This window comes from Hylobates moloch, unplaced genomic scaffold (genome assembly GCF_009828535.3).
Source record: "Hylobates moloch isolate HMO894 unplaced genomic scaffold, HMol_V3 SCAFFOLD_15, whole genome shotgun sequence".
Classification (NCBI taxonomy): domain Eukaryota; kingdom Metazoa; phylum Chordata; class Mammalia; order Primates; family Hylobatidae; genus Hylobates; species Hylobates moloch.
Window position 1 is genome coordinate 43,190,862 of NW_026652290.1, and position 17,822 is coordinate 43,208,683.

Consider the following 17,822-nt stretch of genomic DNA (forward strand, 5'->3'; position numbering starts at 1 on the left):
ACCAAACACCACATGTTCTCACTCATAGGTGAGAATTGAACAGTGAGAACACATGGACATCACATGTGTGATCATCAGACACCAGGGACTGTTGTGGGGTGGGGGCATGGGGGAGGGATAGCATTAGGAGATATACCTAATGCTAAATGACGAGTTAATGGGTGCAGCACAACAACATGGCACATGTATACATATGTAACAAACCTGCACGTTGTGCACATGGACCCTAAAACTTAAAGTATAATAATAAAATTTAAAGAAAAGAATGAAGTACTGATACATGCTACAGAGTGGATGAACCTCAAAAACATTATGTTAAGTAAAAGAAGCCAGTCACAAAGGTCACATATTGTATGATTCCATTTATATGAAATATCCAGAATAGATAAATCCAAGAGACAGATGGAAATTGGTGGTTGTGAGGGGCTGGGGTGTTGGGAGGGCAGGGGTATGGGAGACCCTGCTTAATGGGTAAGGGATTTGACTTCAGAGTGATGGAAATATTTTGTAACTAGATAGAGGTAGTGGTTGCACAACCTTATGAAAGTACCAAATGCCACTGAATTGTTCACTTTAAAATGGTTAATTTTAATGTTATGTGAACTTCACCTCAATAAACAAAACAGAAAGTCATTAATACAAAAGAAAAATGATTGTGAAGTATATTCCCAGAACTGCTTAACATGTATATGTCCACCTTCATGTACATGTTTCTCATTAAAGTAGCTGATAGAGATTGAGAGCAATGAATCGGTTCTGAATGACCAGTTTTAAATATGATCTCATGTTTAACTTGGGTTTTGAAAGTCAAAATAAGAAAATTAATTGATATTTCTTGTTCTTTCAGGACTCTCAGCTTGTATCCTCTGGACACAATAATCCAAGTAAGAAAAAGACTTCACTCTGGAGTTTCATCTGGGGAGCAGGGGGCGGGGGGCAGAGGGCAGAGAGGGCAGGAGGATGAGCACGCAGTGGACAGTAGGTTTCAAAGAAATTCACTAAAAAACTGGGGAAAGGGGCCATTTGTTCAAGTGCTGCCCAAATGAATGATAAGATTTATGATGACCTTGAGTGTGCATATTCAAGGAAAGGAAGGCCAAAACAGAAAATGGTGAATTTCAAAGCCATCCCAAGAGAAAGGAACATCATGCTTTATTATGGCTGTTCCTAGTATATGTGGAGGGAGAAGAAACTTGAAAGGCACGTAATTGGTTGTCTAAATTAAAGGAAAATGAGTGGGCAAAGAAAATCAATCAGTAGACCTTAAGATAAATGACCTTAGAATCCATGAAGAAAAGTCACAACCGGCTGGGTATATGTACTGTGCCCTCTTCCAGAAATAGACAGACTCAACTATCTAAGAAGCAGTCTCCTTATTGAATTGGTGGCTAGTAAAACACATGGGCTTTTTTGTCAAAGAAAGGATGCTATCATTCCATGAAGTAGTGTTTTAATTCTCTTCTTTGGCACTACTAATTGGTATTAACGTTGTCTTGAACATTAAAAATGCATAAGCGACCCTGTGTCCTAAAAGCACACTCACAAAGACTGGGCTTTGTTAGTTTCACGACCAGCCAGCAAGCTACGAGCACCCCTTGCCAATTACAAAGCTGCATTTGAAGACTGAAGATCCTCTGAGCTATAGATCAGTCTGTGGAACTGAGGCCCAACCACTGGGCATCTGTGAGGCAAATGGGCTAGAGAGAAAAGATGTCCTGGCAAATGCATTGGGAAGCAGCAGAATTTTCATGCACAGCTAGAGAAAGGCCAGTGTGCACGGGGGTGATAGCACAGTGGTGCGGAGGCAATATCACTTAATTATCCCACCCTCTGTTGGGATTTGCTGTGGGCACAGGCACCAGCGATGAGGCAAAATGCCAAAAGACATGAAATCTGAAGAAAATGATGAATTTAGTCCTAAGAAAAGAGATCAGAAGAAATGCTTCGTTAAGTCCACGTGGTGGTATACAGGCATCAGCATCGCACACCACAGACTAGAATGTCTTGAAGAGTTGCCCTTACTTTCCTCCCTGTGCCTCACAGGGAATTTAAATGTTCAGGGTAAAGGGAGGATCCCATAGATGAATAAATGCACCTTCTGCCAGCTTGGCATTTTTGACAGACAGAAGAGCAAAGGAAATCCTTGTTGAGTGTCTATTCTGTGCTAGCGTCCTGACTTACAGTATTTCACTTAATCTTTACAATAGCTGCATGAGCTGCATGATCTCAGTTTTCACGTGAAGAAGATGAGTTTCTGAGGCTAATAACTAGTCATTTTTTAGTCACCTGGCTAAAAAAATGACAGCTAGAATTTGAATTCAGAGCTCTCTGCCCCAAAGACACAAGCTTTTCTTCCCACTCTGATGATTCCCAGAAAGCTGCTGCTGTCACTTCACCGTGAGATTGAATTATTGTCCAAGGACTGTCTGCTGTGATTTCTATGTGCATCCGGCATATTTTTATGGCATACTGTAATATTCACTGCAATTTAGATTCTATAAAAACGGACCCTTCTTCTATGGGACATGATGTGACACTATCCCTGTGTGGTATAAAACCCTCTGGCATTTCATCGTCCAGGAAAAGTTTTTGATTAGCTTTTTCTTTTCTAGGAGTGAGGGGATTTTTTTTTTAATTTCATTTTCTTGAGACAAGGTTCTGCTCTGCTGCCCAGGCTAGAGTACAGTGACACAATTATAGCTCACTATAACCTCGAATTCCTGGGCTCAAGCAATCCTCCCACATTAGCTTCCCAAGTAGCCAGGACTACAGGCACATACCACTTTGTAAAATTTTTCTTAGAGACAGCATTTCGCTATGTTGCACAGGCTGGTCTTGAACTCCTGGCCTCAAGCAGTCCTCTTGCCTTGGCCTCCAAAAGTGCTGAGATTATAGGTGTGAGCCACCACACCTGGTCTTTTTTCATTTTTAAATAAATCTTTCTCCAAAACCCCAGCACGTGTATACAAAAATAATATTCCTATTAAGTCTGAGAATTCTCTGCAATTTACAGCACATTTGAAACTTTAGGAGAACTGACCCCACCAGCATTTCCCATGCTGTTTCTGTATATGGTTTGGAATCGTGATTCCAGTAAACATGTAAGAGATAGAGAAATATTGAGCTTCAGAGAAACCAAAAACATAATATCTGTGTGGATTGATTACTAACTCGCTATTTTAGGCCAGTGCTTTTATTCTTTTTGAAGTGAGAAAGACTGTATTATAGATACTAGAGGAAAGATTGTATAAACAGAAAATGAATTTCAATACAAATCTTTTAAAAGGTAGATCGTTTGCTGAATTATGATCAACTGAACTTGATATTATAAAATGGAAGCTTATTAGCATTGAGATACTTGAATATTAACGTGGGTGGTTTATGTCTACATTTTTAAAAATTATGAGAACGTCCTGTTCAGTTGAGAGACTGCACTTAAGCAATTCTTCCCCTTTCTTCAGAATCCCCACCTAATAGCCGTGAAGCTGTAGAAATGGAAATAAATCCAAAATAGCACCAAAACCAGGAAGAAGTGCCATCAGCAAACCAGAAATTTAGTTGTGCTTCTGGAAAGCCAAAAGTAATAAAACCCTACTGAAAAATACTCCTGAACAGGGAAGGTCGTGACACAGCAAAGGAAGAGTCAGACAGGAACAAGCTTTAGTGGTGGTGGGGACAGCCCCCAGGAGCCCCAGGAAAGACCACATTTCCACTGGACCCCGAGAGAGAACAAGCGTGAATTGCTTGCAGTGATGGGAACACCTGGCCATCCTTCAACCATTACCCCTCCACCCCCATCCTCACAGATTCCCACACAGAGCTTTCAGGATGATTTTTTTCTCAAAAACAAAAAGTACAGTAATATTTGCTAAAAAAAAAAAAAAAAAAAAAAAATTGAACAGTTCACTCCTCGTTGAGAACTGATACCAAAGAGAGAAACAGAATAGATTCTCAGATAGTACCAGACCTTAAAAATAGATGACATGGAGTAATGGCAGAAGAGTCAACTATTTCTCAAGGGAAATAAACAAGAATTCTATACACCTAAAGTAAGGTGCTTTATATTTTTCTTAGAGGAGTGGGTGGAGGAAGGGCTTGGGCTCACAGCTTGCCTGGAGGCTTCTCTTCTCTTGAACCCTAAATGAATCCTTCACGTCAACATACCCTGCCCACTTACAAAGAGCCATAAATCAGCTCTTCCCTACAAAGGATAGGTGTGTTAGAAAAATTGATTGGAATACTGATACAGGGAAGCCACGCCAACTACTTTGTTAACCAATTTTTTATTTAAAAATATGAATATATAACCAGTGACGCCAAAAAGAAAGACTAGTCCCAAAGGAAATCTAGGAAATCTAATTCAAGGAAAAGAAGAAAAAAGTTTCAAGTATAATTGCAGTCCTTAGAAAGATTTGAAATTATTTGTGTTAAATAAAAAGAGAACAGATTGGTATGAAAAAGAGGTAATTACAGAACAAATGAACACTTGAGAACTAAAAATATGATTGACCAAATAAAATCAATAGGAGGGATGATAATAGCTGAAGTCTGAAACCTTGAATATAAAGTTGAAAACTTTTTTTTTCTGAGTATAAAGCAAAACACAGATGGAAAATATGAAAGGGATTGAAGATACACAGCCAGTCAAGGTGGCATGATCAAAATCCAGCTAATAGTAATACCAGAAAAAGAAAATGGAGAGGAATGAATAATAACACAAATAGAGCACTAAGGGAAATGAGCAACTTACAATCAGAAAAGAAACCCTTACAAAAAAGGAAACGAGACCACGAGCAAGAGCAAGAACAAACAGGACAGCAGAGGATCAGACTCCTAATTCAGAAACTGGGGTTATCAAGCCTAGAATATAAAATTAGAGCCCTTACTTTAATTTCTGGAAATAAAAGAGAGGATTGGAAATGTGATAAAGAGCAAGAAAACTTGGAGGGAGTGTTAAACAGAACTTCTAGGAATAAAATAATATAATAGGAATTAGAATTTCCATGGGCAGATATAACAGCACATTAGACATAGCTGAGAAAGAATTAATGAACTGGAAAGTTGAATTTAAGAAATTATCTAGAATGCAGCCTAGAGAGACAGAAATGGAAAACAGGAAATTAGTTAACAGACATGGGGATAAAGTGGGGAAGTCTAACATACATCTAACTAGAATTTCAGAAAGGGAAAGGGAAGCGAGACAGTACTGAAGAAGATGATTGATGACTGAGGATTTTCCAGACTTGAAAGACATTAATCCACAGAGTCAAGAAACCCAGTGAATACCAAGGATAAATGAAAAAAAAAAAAAAGTCCATACTACACACATTATAGCTAAACTGCACATAAAAATTAAAATACCCTTTAATATCTTCAACAACTCAACCAACTTAACACCTGACTTCACAACAGCATCAGTGGGAACCTGCAAACAGAGAAGCTGAAGCATCACTGAGTTGAGAGAAAATAACTATCAGCTTAGGATTGCGTATCTTGCAAAAAAAAAATTTAATGAATCGACATTTTCAGACAAAGGCTGGGAAAGTATGCCACCAGTAAATCCTCACAAAAGAAATTTTAAAAGACATACTTCGTTCGAAGGAATGTGAAGTGCAAGAAGGATTAAATGCAGTGAAAGTAAATAAGGGGAAAATTTAAACAATGTTGATTGCATGCACCAATAATAATATATTGTTAAGTAATCAAAATAAATACAATTGGAATCCACAAAACAGTAGCATAAAATAAGATGAGGAGAATTTGGAATTAAAATCTTCTAAGTTCCTATAATTATTTCGGAGAAGGATAAAAATTTTAACTTTGGGCTTTGATAAATTAAGTAAATATTTGCAATTTGTAGGGTACCCACTAAGCTATACTAAAAGGTATTTAACCTACAAACCAAATGTGGAGAACATTTTACAAACCAAGTTAAAAATAGAATATGAATATTATTAGTTAATCCAAAAGAATTAAAGAAGAGAAAATGAAACAGAGTACATGGAAAAATATAGTAGCATAAATTAAATCAGTAATTTAAAGGCCAGGCGTGGTGGCTCACACCTGTAATCCCAGCAGTTTGGGAGGCCGAGGTGGGCAGATCACTTGAGGCCAGGAGTTCAAGACAAGCCTGGCCAACACGGTGAAACCCCATCTCTACTAAAAATACAAAAATTAGCCAGGCGTGGTGGCACGTGCCTGTAGTCATAGCTACCCAGGAGGCTGAGGCAGGAGAATCAGTTGAACCTGGGAGGCGGAGGTTGCAGTGAGCCGAGATTGTGCCACTGCACTCCAGCCTGGGCAACAGAGCGAGACTCCGTCTCAAAAAAAAAAAAAAAAGAGTAATTTAAACAAATGGATTAGATGCAATGATTCAATAACAAATATTGACCAAATGGATTAAAAAATAAAACTCTATCTGTGCTATTTACAATGACACATTTAGAAATTAAAGATTCAGAAAATTTGAAAGGAAAAAGGTTAGGAAAATATATGCCAGCCAAGTACTGATGATAAATAAGGATGATATATTTATTCTGATAGCAGAAAAATAAACTTTAAGCAAAAAGCATTACTACAGTTAAAAAGGGTCACTACCCAAGGAAAAGTATAACTTACCATATGGACAAAATAATTTGATGTATGTAAATTCCAAATAACATAGCTTCAAATTTTTAAACGTAAAAGTCACAAAATTACAAGGAGAAATGTATTATCTTAATGGGAGATGTAAACATAAATGCATAACTGTTATATAATGCAAACAGAAAAATTAGTAAGGATACATAAGATTTAAACAACACAATGAGCAAAAGTCCATTACCCAGCAACTGCAGAATATGCACTATTTTCAAGCAGACAGGGAGCAGTTATGAAAATTGACAACTACTGGACCATAAAGCAAGTTTCAACAAATTTTAAAAGATAAATGTTATATTTACCATGGTCTCCAACCACAATATGATTAAATTAGAAATTGATAATGAAAATATGACTAGGAGGGAAAACACGTTTAGAAATTAAGAATCACTTTAGATATTAGTAAATATTTGGGACTGAAAGGTAATAGAAATACCTAATATTAAAATTGGAGGAAGAAACTAAATTAGAGGGAAGGTTGCAGCTTTCCATCTAAAATACTCATACTAGAAGCCGGGTGCAGTGGCTCAAGCCTGTAATCCCAGCGCTTTAGGAGGCTGAGGTGGGCGGATCAATTGAGGTCAGGAATTTGAGACCAGCCTGGCCAACGTGGTGAAACCCTGTCTCTACTAAAAATACAAAATTTAGCTGGGTGTGGTGGCAGGCGCCTGTAGTCCCAGCTACTCGGGAGAATGAGGCAGGAGAATCCCTTGAGCCTGGGAGGCGGAGCTTGCGGTGAGCTGAGATCCCACCACTGCACTCCAGCCTGGATGACAGAGTGAGACTCCGTCCCTAAATAAATAAGGAAATGACTCATACTAGCAAACAAAAAATTAATGAACTAAGCATCCATCTTAAGAGCTGAAAAAAGAGAAACCCACAACAAATGGAAAAGAGATTTACAAAAAAAGTCAAAAGCAGAAATTAATAAAATAGCAGAGATAAAATTTTAAATATCAATGGAGCCAAAAGTTTATTCAATGAAGATATAATACAGTTGACAAACTTTGCAGAGAGATTGATCAGGACAAAAAGAGAAAAGGCACAAATAAATAATATTAGGAATCAAAAAGGGAACTGTGATGCAGATCAAGAACAAAAATATGAGCAAAATTTTAGCAAAATTTTTTCAAAACTAGATGAAATGACTATGATTAAAACGATTCTTCAGGTATTATATTGTCACAATATTGCAAATTCTCATTATTGGTTTATAATTTTTTACTTGATCTATAGGCAAGATCAAAAATTAAATTATCAACTAAGTTAATATTAAGGAGGATGACTCAATAATTACTGAACAGAATATAAATATTTTAAATCTTGGTGACATAAAAGGAAAGATATAGCTGTGAGCGGGGAGGTGGGAGGGAAGGATAGATGGGTGAGTTTCCTCATTTTACATGGTATAAAAGAAAAGATACTGTCAGAAGGTGATTAATCAAGAGAACTAAGATTAAATATATTTAAAGTTACAAATGCCCACTAGAGGCACTAAAAATAATAACAGAACTAATAAAAATTATAAGGGAGGGGAGAATATTAAATACCTTGCCTCTTGTCTTTCATATCAGAAATCATTAGGCACCGTCTAAAGTTGGTACATCTAGAAATAAAAATGCATTGGCTGGGCACGGTAGCTTACACCTGTAATCCCAGCACTTTGGGAAGCCAAGGAGGGTGGATTACTTGAGGCCAAGAGTTCGAGAGCAGCCGGGCCAACACGGTGAAACCCCGTCTCTACTAAAAACATAAAAATTAGCCAGGTGTGGTGGCATGCAGCTGTAATCCCAGCTACTCAGGAGGCTGAGGCAGGAGAATCACTTGAGATTACCCAGGAGGCAGAGATTACAGTAAGCCAAGATCGCACCACTGCACTCCAGTCTGGGCAACAGAGTGGGACTCCATCTCCAGAAAAGAAAAACATATCACTTAGACTAATCATTGAAGGGCTAACAGAATTTAAAATAAAAGCAAGCAAAGTCATTACCTTTTCTTTTCTGTTCATTTTTTTAAAACCATAAACATGGATTGCTTTTAATATAACTGTGTAGAAATGTTGCAGTATATGGCCGGGCATGGTGGCTTACACCTGTAATCTCAGCACTTTGGGAGGCTAAGGCAAGCAGATCACAAGGTCAGGAGTTGGAGACCAGCCTGGCCAATATGGTGAAACCTCGTCTCTACTAAAAATAAAAACATTAGCCGGGCATGGTGGCAGGCACCTGTAGTCCCAGCTCCTCGGGAGGCTGAGGCAGGAGAATCGCTTTGAACCCAGGAGGCAGAGGTTGCAGTGAAGAGAGCGCACCACTGCACTCCGGCCTGGGCAACAGAGTGAGACCCCATCTCAAAAAAAAAAAAAAAAAAAAAAAAAAGGTGCAGTATAGCAAAACTTCCCTCTGCAGAATTCAGTTTAATGCAGGATTATTTTGATTTCCTTTTCAAAAAACATATTTAGTCCCTATATGACACTATTGATGGAAAGTAGGATACTCTAGCAGTGTAGTCCATTTAAATGTTTAAAGAGCATGAATTCCACATTATCTTTATGCTCACAAGAGCACCCAACATAGGAGTCCTCTGTACATTGAGTTAAAAAGGTAACTGTTATAATTTTTTAAGTGACCTATGTGAGTTAGCAAGCTGTTTCATACCTCAAACTGTATATTTCATCTCACTGGCGAGGGCACCTTAAGCATCTTTTCCCACTGCAGCATGGGATTCTGTATTAGTGACAGGGCATCAGAACAGAAGACACATGCTGAGCACCTAGTATATGTTAGGCAATGTGGAAGGCCCAGCCAGACAAATATGGACTGTCAAATTGAAAGTGTATAATACACGTAGATACATAGATTTTACATATATTTACATATATACATATATATTTGCATATATAGTTCTTTCCGTGGCTCATTTTTTCCCCTCTTCCTCTCTGCAATTGTATTTCCACATGTAAAATGGCTTCACTGCACCCAGCTTATTAATGACCAATGCAGGTTCCCTCCCAAAGAGACCAGTGTGAAACATTGGTCCATCATGAAATATCCATCATGCAAACAGCTGACACAAATAGGAGGACCCTGGACAGCTCTCTTTGGATGGTGGGGCAGGCGGGGGTCGGGGCGGGAAACATCTCCTGCGCACCCAACTAAAAAAAAAAAAAAATCATACTAATGTTCTAGAATGTTCCATTACATTCATCATTTTCCCTTGGGTCCTAATTAAAGAGACCATAATTCTCAATGGTGTATGCACTTAAACATTTCAAGTTAACTTCAGAAATTTCATCACCTAAAATTTCAAGATGTTGAGGGAAGCTTTGTGTTTTATTCTTTCTGAAAGACAAAAATACTTTTAATCCCATCTGATTCCTGACCAGCTTACTTTTCCCCCCAGAAAGGCAAATTCATTATCAGCACTGAATTTGCTGAGAACACTCTCTCTCAGACGGTTCACCATGTCCTGTTTGGCCCCACTATATCCTTCCTATTTGCCAGAACCTATTTTGTTTGCTGTGTTGCCACAACATAAGTGCTGCTAAGAGCAAAGATAATCAGCTGCGCGTCTGTCCCCATGCTGAAGCCAGCCCGAGACTCAGGCAGCATTATTGGTCAAGGCAAAACATATTTCTTCAAACATCCAAACAATGCCTTCGTTTTAATTTTCAATTTCCTGTTTTCTGACATAAATTGTTTGGGAATTTTACCATTGCCTGCTGCTTCCAAGCCTGCTGTTTTACATTCTTCATTAAGATGGGATGTGGTGACTACTGGAGGCTAGAGACTGGGGAAAGTAACCAGTTTCACCAAATTAAAGGAGGTTGGGGGAAAGGATCCATATATTTGAGAAAAAATATACTTCCATTTAGTTTTGTCTTATATAATGCAGGTGTTATAACTCTATTTTAGGATTACAAGAGGGATTGTGGTTAGTCCATGGAAAAAATGTTTCTGCAAAGTACTAAATTATTTTCCAGCACTGAAGCCAGTTGAACAGGGCTTACTTGCCTCCTAAATAAGTGCACCACAGACCTTGCCCGGAAGACAAAAGAAAATACACAAGAATGAGCTTTAAAGCAAGTTTATTAATTTGCTACTTTAGCCTTTATTCCAACATGGTTTTATATGTATTGAGGCCCTGCCTAATCAATGTTTGTTATCAGGCAGTTAAAATAGATTTTGTGGCTTTTTTGTTTTTCCCCCTCATCTGACCAGCTTTTAGCCAAAGTCCCTCATAGCTGTTCTGGCACTGGATAAATGTCTGAGATAGATGTATGAACTGTAGAAACTGTGTCTTCTTTTTCTCCCAACTGTTTATTTCTGTAAGAAAAAGAGAAGGACATATAAAGTTTGCTTTTCAGTTCCGTTTGGGCAATACCTTTGGATATGTTCGTTATGTAATTTAGGGAGTCATTCCTGGGACTAGGTGACCACAAGCTAATGTTGACAGCTGACAAAAGGGGTATGGTACAATGTGTGGGCCCAAGGACCTGAGCAGTAGACCAAAGGATTCTAGAGATCTCCAGGCCTGACTTGAAAGAGCACAGCAAAGCAAGTTACTACCACAGTCCTATTGCAACTCACAGCCTTCTCTGGGGTGTATTGGCTCTGCGCAACCATCAGGAAACACATGAGCCCACACTCTCAGTTATCAGTGACTTCTTCCATCTCCAAGCCTCAAGGAAATACAAAGAAACTCCTTACAAAATGAGGATGCATGGTTCAAACCACCAGTTGATTAAGGATTAGGAATTACATTAAGCCTACTGCAAACTACAAGAAGTGAACTGGTTCCAGGCTCCCCCAACTACATACAACTCGTTAATTCCTCAATGATCACAGCCCACAGAAGCATTTCCTTAACTAGCCTTTCAGATGGTCAGAAAGGATTTCTGGTTTACATCTCATTCTGCTTTAAGCTGGGGGCCCCAAAACCTGCCACCAGGGCTCTCCATGGGGTATAAAATAGGGGGATCTTGGGACCTACAGTGCAACCTCAGTGTTCAGTAAAAATTCTCTCCTCCTGGCCGGACATGGTGGTTCACACCTATAATTCCAACACTTTGAGAGGCCGAGGTGGGCAGATCACTTGAGGTCAGGAGTTCGAGACCAGCCTGGCCGGCACCTGTAGTCCCAGCTACTCGGGAAGCTGAGACTGGAGAATTGCTTGAACCCGGGAGGTGGAGGTTGCAGTGAGCCGAGATTGTGCCACTGCACTCCAGCCTCGGCGACAGAGTGAGACTCTGCCTCAAAAAAAAAAAAAAAAAAAATTCTTTCCTCCAAGTTCTGATTCAGCCTGGCCTGGTTTGGCTTGTGTTAGCAGAAGCAATCAAAGTTCAAAGTGCCTTGGATATAGAATGCCAATGGATTTATTTCCTGAAATTTTCTGTAAAGTGAAGTGGAAGGAAACAGGTTCCATCTGTAAGATATTCATCTTCTGGCAAAGTCTTCACTCCAAGCCTCTGGTTGTTTGCAAATAGCTCCTCAGTACCTACTCACAGATTTGTGCCTGGGCAATTGCATTGCAGAAAATAAATTACTTTGCACATCCGGTTCTCAGACAATAAAAGATGTTTTAAAAGCCTCCTGCTACACATTTTGAAAGACTGTTAATAGAAGCATGGAAATATATTTAGTCTCTCTTAAATCTTAAAGACTGTAAGACTCATATGTCGGTATTTTTTTCTGCTTCCTTTTTAAGAGAAAGGTGATGCAGAGCCAGAGAGTCCAGACAATGGCACGTCGAATACATCGTAAGTCTCTTTCACTTTTCTATCAGAGATGCCTGTTCTTAAATATGCCTCATAAAATGAGATCGTGCAAGTATCTTGCAATAGTAATAATGATGATGGAAGGAAGCCCATGGTTCTCTTTTCTCATGATAATGTCTTTCTAAATGCTTTGGGTGCAGATGCATTTTGAGGTCTTTTTTATGCTTTAGCAGAGTAAGAGGAATCTTGAAAAATGCAAATGCTTCTCTTTATGAAGTAGAAATGTAATGAGATTTGAGCATGTATGCTGGGGGGATTTGGCTGGAGACTTTCAGCATCGTCTTAAGAATTGCAGAACTTTTCACACTTAAACTGGGAGGTATGCTGTCCCACACAGCTGTGCAGTAACAAGGTCATTTCAGAAGCTTGCCATCTGCAACTCACCTTGGAATTATGTGAAAAGTACAATTATCAATATCTCTGGAATCTCAAGAGTTTATTTTTTTGAATTAACAAAAGCAGTTTTAAAAACATAAGAAAAGGCCCTTATAAAACATGTGCTCCTCACTCTGTGTTTTGTCTGTTTCTTCTCAATATTCAAGGAATCCAAATACATTTTTACTGATTAATTTGATGCCAAATTGATATACCAACATTTAAATTAAAAAATTCATGAGCTAACAAGTGACTTTATTTTAGCTCCATAAGAGTCAGTAACAGGTTTGCTCCTTAAAAATCTTTATTTTTATCACTTATGAGCAGTGGCATGTTTTCTTATTATAAGATAGGCTTTGTGAATTTATCTGCATGGGAATCAGGATTTTAAAAAACAGCATTTTTTAAGTGCTGTTGATTGGAAATCAGTTTGTGGTAAAATATTGAGTGTCTTATTTTGTCCAAAATCTGTTTCTTGGTCTAGAAAGATCCTTTGGCTTGAATAGGAGAGCTATGTATTTCATCAGAGATATGATTATATGTTTGTCTTTCTTAAGATACTTCCCTAAAAGTTTAAATAGTTCCATTGTCCTGCTTTCAGATGATATAATGAATGTGACTGATCTTAAATGGTTTAAATATTACTAATTTTTAATTTTTTTGTGTTGTAAAATATAATGGGAAAGGCTTTTAATGCCATCTGGAGGCATTCTAGAGAACTGAAAAGGGTAGAATCATTGAAAATTCAGTTCTTTTCAGTAACATTAGAAACTGCATAAAAATTCATGCAACCAGAATGTAAGCTATTTGGGGGAAGTTGTATTTTTTAATAAATTATTTTATAAAAGTTTTAATTGTAGAAACAATTTTTTCTAATTCTTAATAAGGAAATTATTTTAAAGACTGACAAAGAATATACAAAGTGTGTTGGAAAGTAACTAGCGTCCTACATTTAATTTTACATATTTAAAAATCACATTCAGTAGGCACCCATTTGGTTAAGGCAGTTGGATGTGCTTTTAAAGTTCTCCTTCCCTTACATATTTCTAAAAAGTCCATTCCCGGCCAGGCGCAGTGGCTCACACTTGTAATCCCAACACTTTGGGAGGCCGAGGCAGGCGGATCACTTGAGACCAGGAATTTGAGACCAGCCTGGCCAACATGGCAAACCCTCGTCTCTACTAAAAATACAAAAATTAGCTGGGTGTGGTGGCACACACCTGTAATCCCAGCTACTCGGGAGGCTGAGGCACAAGAATAGCTTAAACCCAAGATCATGCCACTGTACTCCAGCCTGGGTGACGAAGTAAGACTCTGTCTCAAAAATAATAAATAAAAAAATAAAAAGTTTATTCCCTAAAAGCACTGGTTTACTTTACTCTGTACCTTATTTCTTATAACATCTATGAAAATAGGTAAGTTGGCAGGGCACAGTGGCTCACACCTGTAATCCCAGCACTTTGGGAGGCCAAGCGGGGGCGGATCACGAGGTCAGGAGTTCGAGACTAGCCTGACCAACATGCTGAAACCCTATCTCTACTAAAAATACAAAAAAAAATTAGCTGGGCGTGGTGGCACATGCCTGTAATCTCAGCTACTCAGGTGGCTGAGTCAGGAGAATCACTTGAACCCGGGAGGCGGAGGTTGCAGTGAGCAGAGATCGCACTACTGCACTCCAACCTGGGCGACAGAGGGAGATTCCATCTCAAAAAAAAAAAAAAGAAAAAAAAATAGGTAAGTTGTCTGAGGAATTACTTTTAAACCCTCTGGAAATATAAAAACAATGGGAGCTTGAAGCATCACCCCATATTCCTGCCTCTTTGAGCAAAACAGTTTCTTAGGCACCTGCTTCTTAAACTAGAAATAACAGGTTGCAAGCATCTCTCCTATGAATGGAGAATTCTGAACTTGAAACCGCTCAAGAGACCTCTAACAGAGGTTCTGTTATAATTGGGTATGAGGTACAGTACGTTACGGATAAAGAGTGGGATTCAGGATGCCTTTGATTTGTGTAGTATTTTACATTCTTATGTGCAGCATCTATCTGAGCTTTTTTAGCTAGGTAGGATAGAAACAATATCCCCATATTATGGATAAGGAATCTGAGGATCAGAAAGGTCACTCCAGGCCAGGTGCGGTGTCTCACACTCGTAATCCCAGCACTTTGGGAGGCCCAGGTGGGTGGATCACCTGAAGTCAGAAGTTTGAAACCAGCCTGGCCAACATGGTGAAACCCCATCTCTACTAAAAATACAAAAATTAGCAGAGTGTGGTGGCATGTGCCTCTAATCCCAGCTACTGGGGAGGCTGAGGCAGGAGAATTGCTTGAACCTGGGAGGTGAAGGTTGCAGTGAGCCGAGATTGCACCACTGCACTCCAGCCTGGGCAACAGCATGAGACTCTGTCTCAAAAAAATAAAAAATAAAAAAAGAAAGGTCATTCCACTGAAGCGAGGAGTTAGAGCATAAACCTTCTGATTTTGGCCCATTTTCCATACCAAGGGGGTGTGTGGGTCTCAAGAGACAAACTAAAGCCATGAGTCACAATCAAGTAGGAAAATTGGGAGCAGAGGATTTGTTAAGCGGTAAGCATACTGGTTTGGTAGGGCTGCCAGAACAAAGTACCAGCAAGTAGGTGGTGAAAGTAACAGAAATTTATTTTCTCATGGTTCTGGAGGCTGGAAGTCCCAGTCAGGGTGTCAGCCGGGTTGGTTGCTTCTGGGAGATGTAAAGAGAGGAGTTATCCCCGGCCTCTCTCCTTCGCTTGTAGGTGACCGTCTCCTCCCGACGTGTCCTCACGTCATTGTCTCTCTGTGCATGTCTATCTCTGTGTCTGTTTATACAGTCAGCAGTCATATTGGATTAGGGCCCACCCTAATGACCTCATTTTAACTTGATTATCTCTGTAAAGACCCTTTCTCTAAATAAAGTCACATTCTGAGGCACTGGAAGTTAGGATTTCAACATATAAATTTTGGGAAGAAATAGTTTGGCCCGTAACATTAAGGGGCAGAGTAATCAGAGTGATTCAGAAGCCAGGTAAACAGAACCAGGGTTACACAGATTTCTGAAAATGGGAAAAGGGGAGACAGCGTAAGTAAAACATGAAAGATAATAGGGTCCATGGCAGCTGCAGGAGTGGAGAAGAGTGAAGAAAACAGGGCTAGCAAGCATGGGGCACTGGGAAAGATGCCTCTTTCCCATTCATGGTGTGGTGGAACCAGTGTGGCTTCAGTAAGGCCTATACATCCCTCTGTCTGTATAACTCTATGACCCTGAGTCACTAAAGCCATTATATGGGCTTAAATTGTAATACAAGGTTGGGAGTCTCCAAACAGAAGAGCTTATTTCCTAAGGAAGCATCTTTCTTCATGGCCTCCTTTTAAAACAGGAGATCGATCATGATTGGTTTCAAATGGTCAATGCTTGGCAGTATGACACAGTCTGGACAACACCTGAGTAATCCTTCAATATATATTATTCAGTGATCCTATGAGCATTCAGGGCAATGAAAGGAGTGATTTAATCTTAACAGGTACACACACACAAAAGCACAAATTAAAATGTCTGTGACAGACTTCCAGTTATATTAATGATGGAAGAACTTATCTTAGACTAACTCTCCTGCAGATAGCTGTTACAAACTCTGGACAAAATCCGTTTGTTAAAAAAAACTATTCATAGTCTAACTAAAAGAAGGCAGAGAATGTAGGAAATTTGATCCTTGGAAGAGGGTCATTTGATCCTTGAAAGAGTGAGAACTACGTTTATATAGCTTCTCCCATGAGGGCATGCCCCAGTCCACAAAGAACAATTAGAACGCAAGGAGAAAGCCACAGCTGTAATGGCTTGAGGTGTCAGGGGATAGAGTTTAGGGCTGCCAGAGTGGCTGGGAATTGAGTAAGTCACAGAAAGAAAAGAGCCATAGAGAAGAGAGCCCTCCATTCTGTATATAAATTTCCATCAATCCTTGAATAACCCCTAAACTGCATATGCATGGGGAATCTGCCAATGAGCATAGTGGAAAACAATAACTACCCGCCAAAAATGCTGAGCAGCGATTTCAGCTGCTGCCTACTGCCTACAGCTACTGCCTACAGAGTTCAGAATCTGAATCCCACCCAAGTTAGAGGGGCTTGGTAAATGCCTCAGATTTTCTATTGAAACCCCAGAAGGGGGGTGTGCTTTCAGAGTAAAGGAGTCACCCTAACATTAAGGGCAAAACCAAAACAGATCCTTCCTAACAAAATATAATACTAAGTATCCAAAAGCTCAAGCTAATCAGCTAGAGATTTTATTGCCTGATAGAACAAAAAACAATCAACACTGTTTAAAAGAAGAGAGTTTGGAATCTCTAAAACAAAATTTATAGTGTTCATTATCTAACCAAAACTTAAAAGACGTATGAGTGGGAAAATGTGACCCATAATCAAGAGAAAAAATAGCTACTGTAATAGATCCTGAGGTGACCTAGATATTAGAATTTTCAGACAAAAATTTTAAAGCAACTATTATAATATGTCCAAGGATGTAAAGGAAAACATAGTCATCATGACTGAAAAGAAGGAGAATCTCAGCAGGATAATGGAAACCAGTAAGAATAACCAAATGAAAACTCTGGAATTGAAAAATGTAACATTTGAAATAAATGAAGCATAGAAATGAAAAAATAATCAGTAAACTTAAACTCATATCGATAAGAATTGTTCAATGTGAAAAACAGAATAAAGATTAAAGAACAATCAACAGAGCCTCAGTGAATTATAGGATAATATCAAGTAGTCTGATACACATGCATTGTGGTGCCAGGAGAAGAGGAGAGACAAAATAGACCTGAAAAAATACCTGAAGAAATAATAGCTGAAAACTTCCCAAATTGGATGAAAACATTAATTTATAGATTCAAGAAGCTCAGCAAGCTGCAAGCAAGATAAACACAAATAAAACTACACTGTGGAACATTATGGAAAACTAAACAGAAAAAGAAAATCTTTAAGACAGCCAGAGAAAAATAATAATTAATACACAGGGGAACA

General features: G+C 38.9%; 1 protein-coding gene across 5 annotated transcripts in view; it reads left to right on the forward strand.

The window, feature by feature from the left end:
- The window catches only part of AFF3 (ALF transcription elongation factor 3), a 611,721-nt gene that overhangs the window by 414,115 nt on the left and 179,784 nt on the right, over nucleotides 1–17,822 (forward strand). For all 5 annotated transcript variants that reach the window (XM_058429074.1, XM_032176529.2, XM_032176532.2 and 2 more), the window contains 2 exons: nucleotides 848–884; nucleotides 12,343–12,394. In XM_058429074.1, coding sequence (XP_058285057.1) covers nucleotides 848–884; nucleotides 12,343–12,394 — 89 coding nt within the window. The remainder of the gene's footprint in view (nucleotides 1–847; nucleotides 885–12,342; nucleotides 12,395–17,822) is intronic.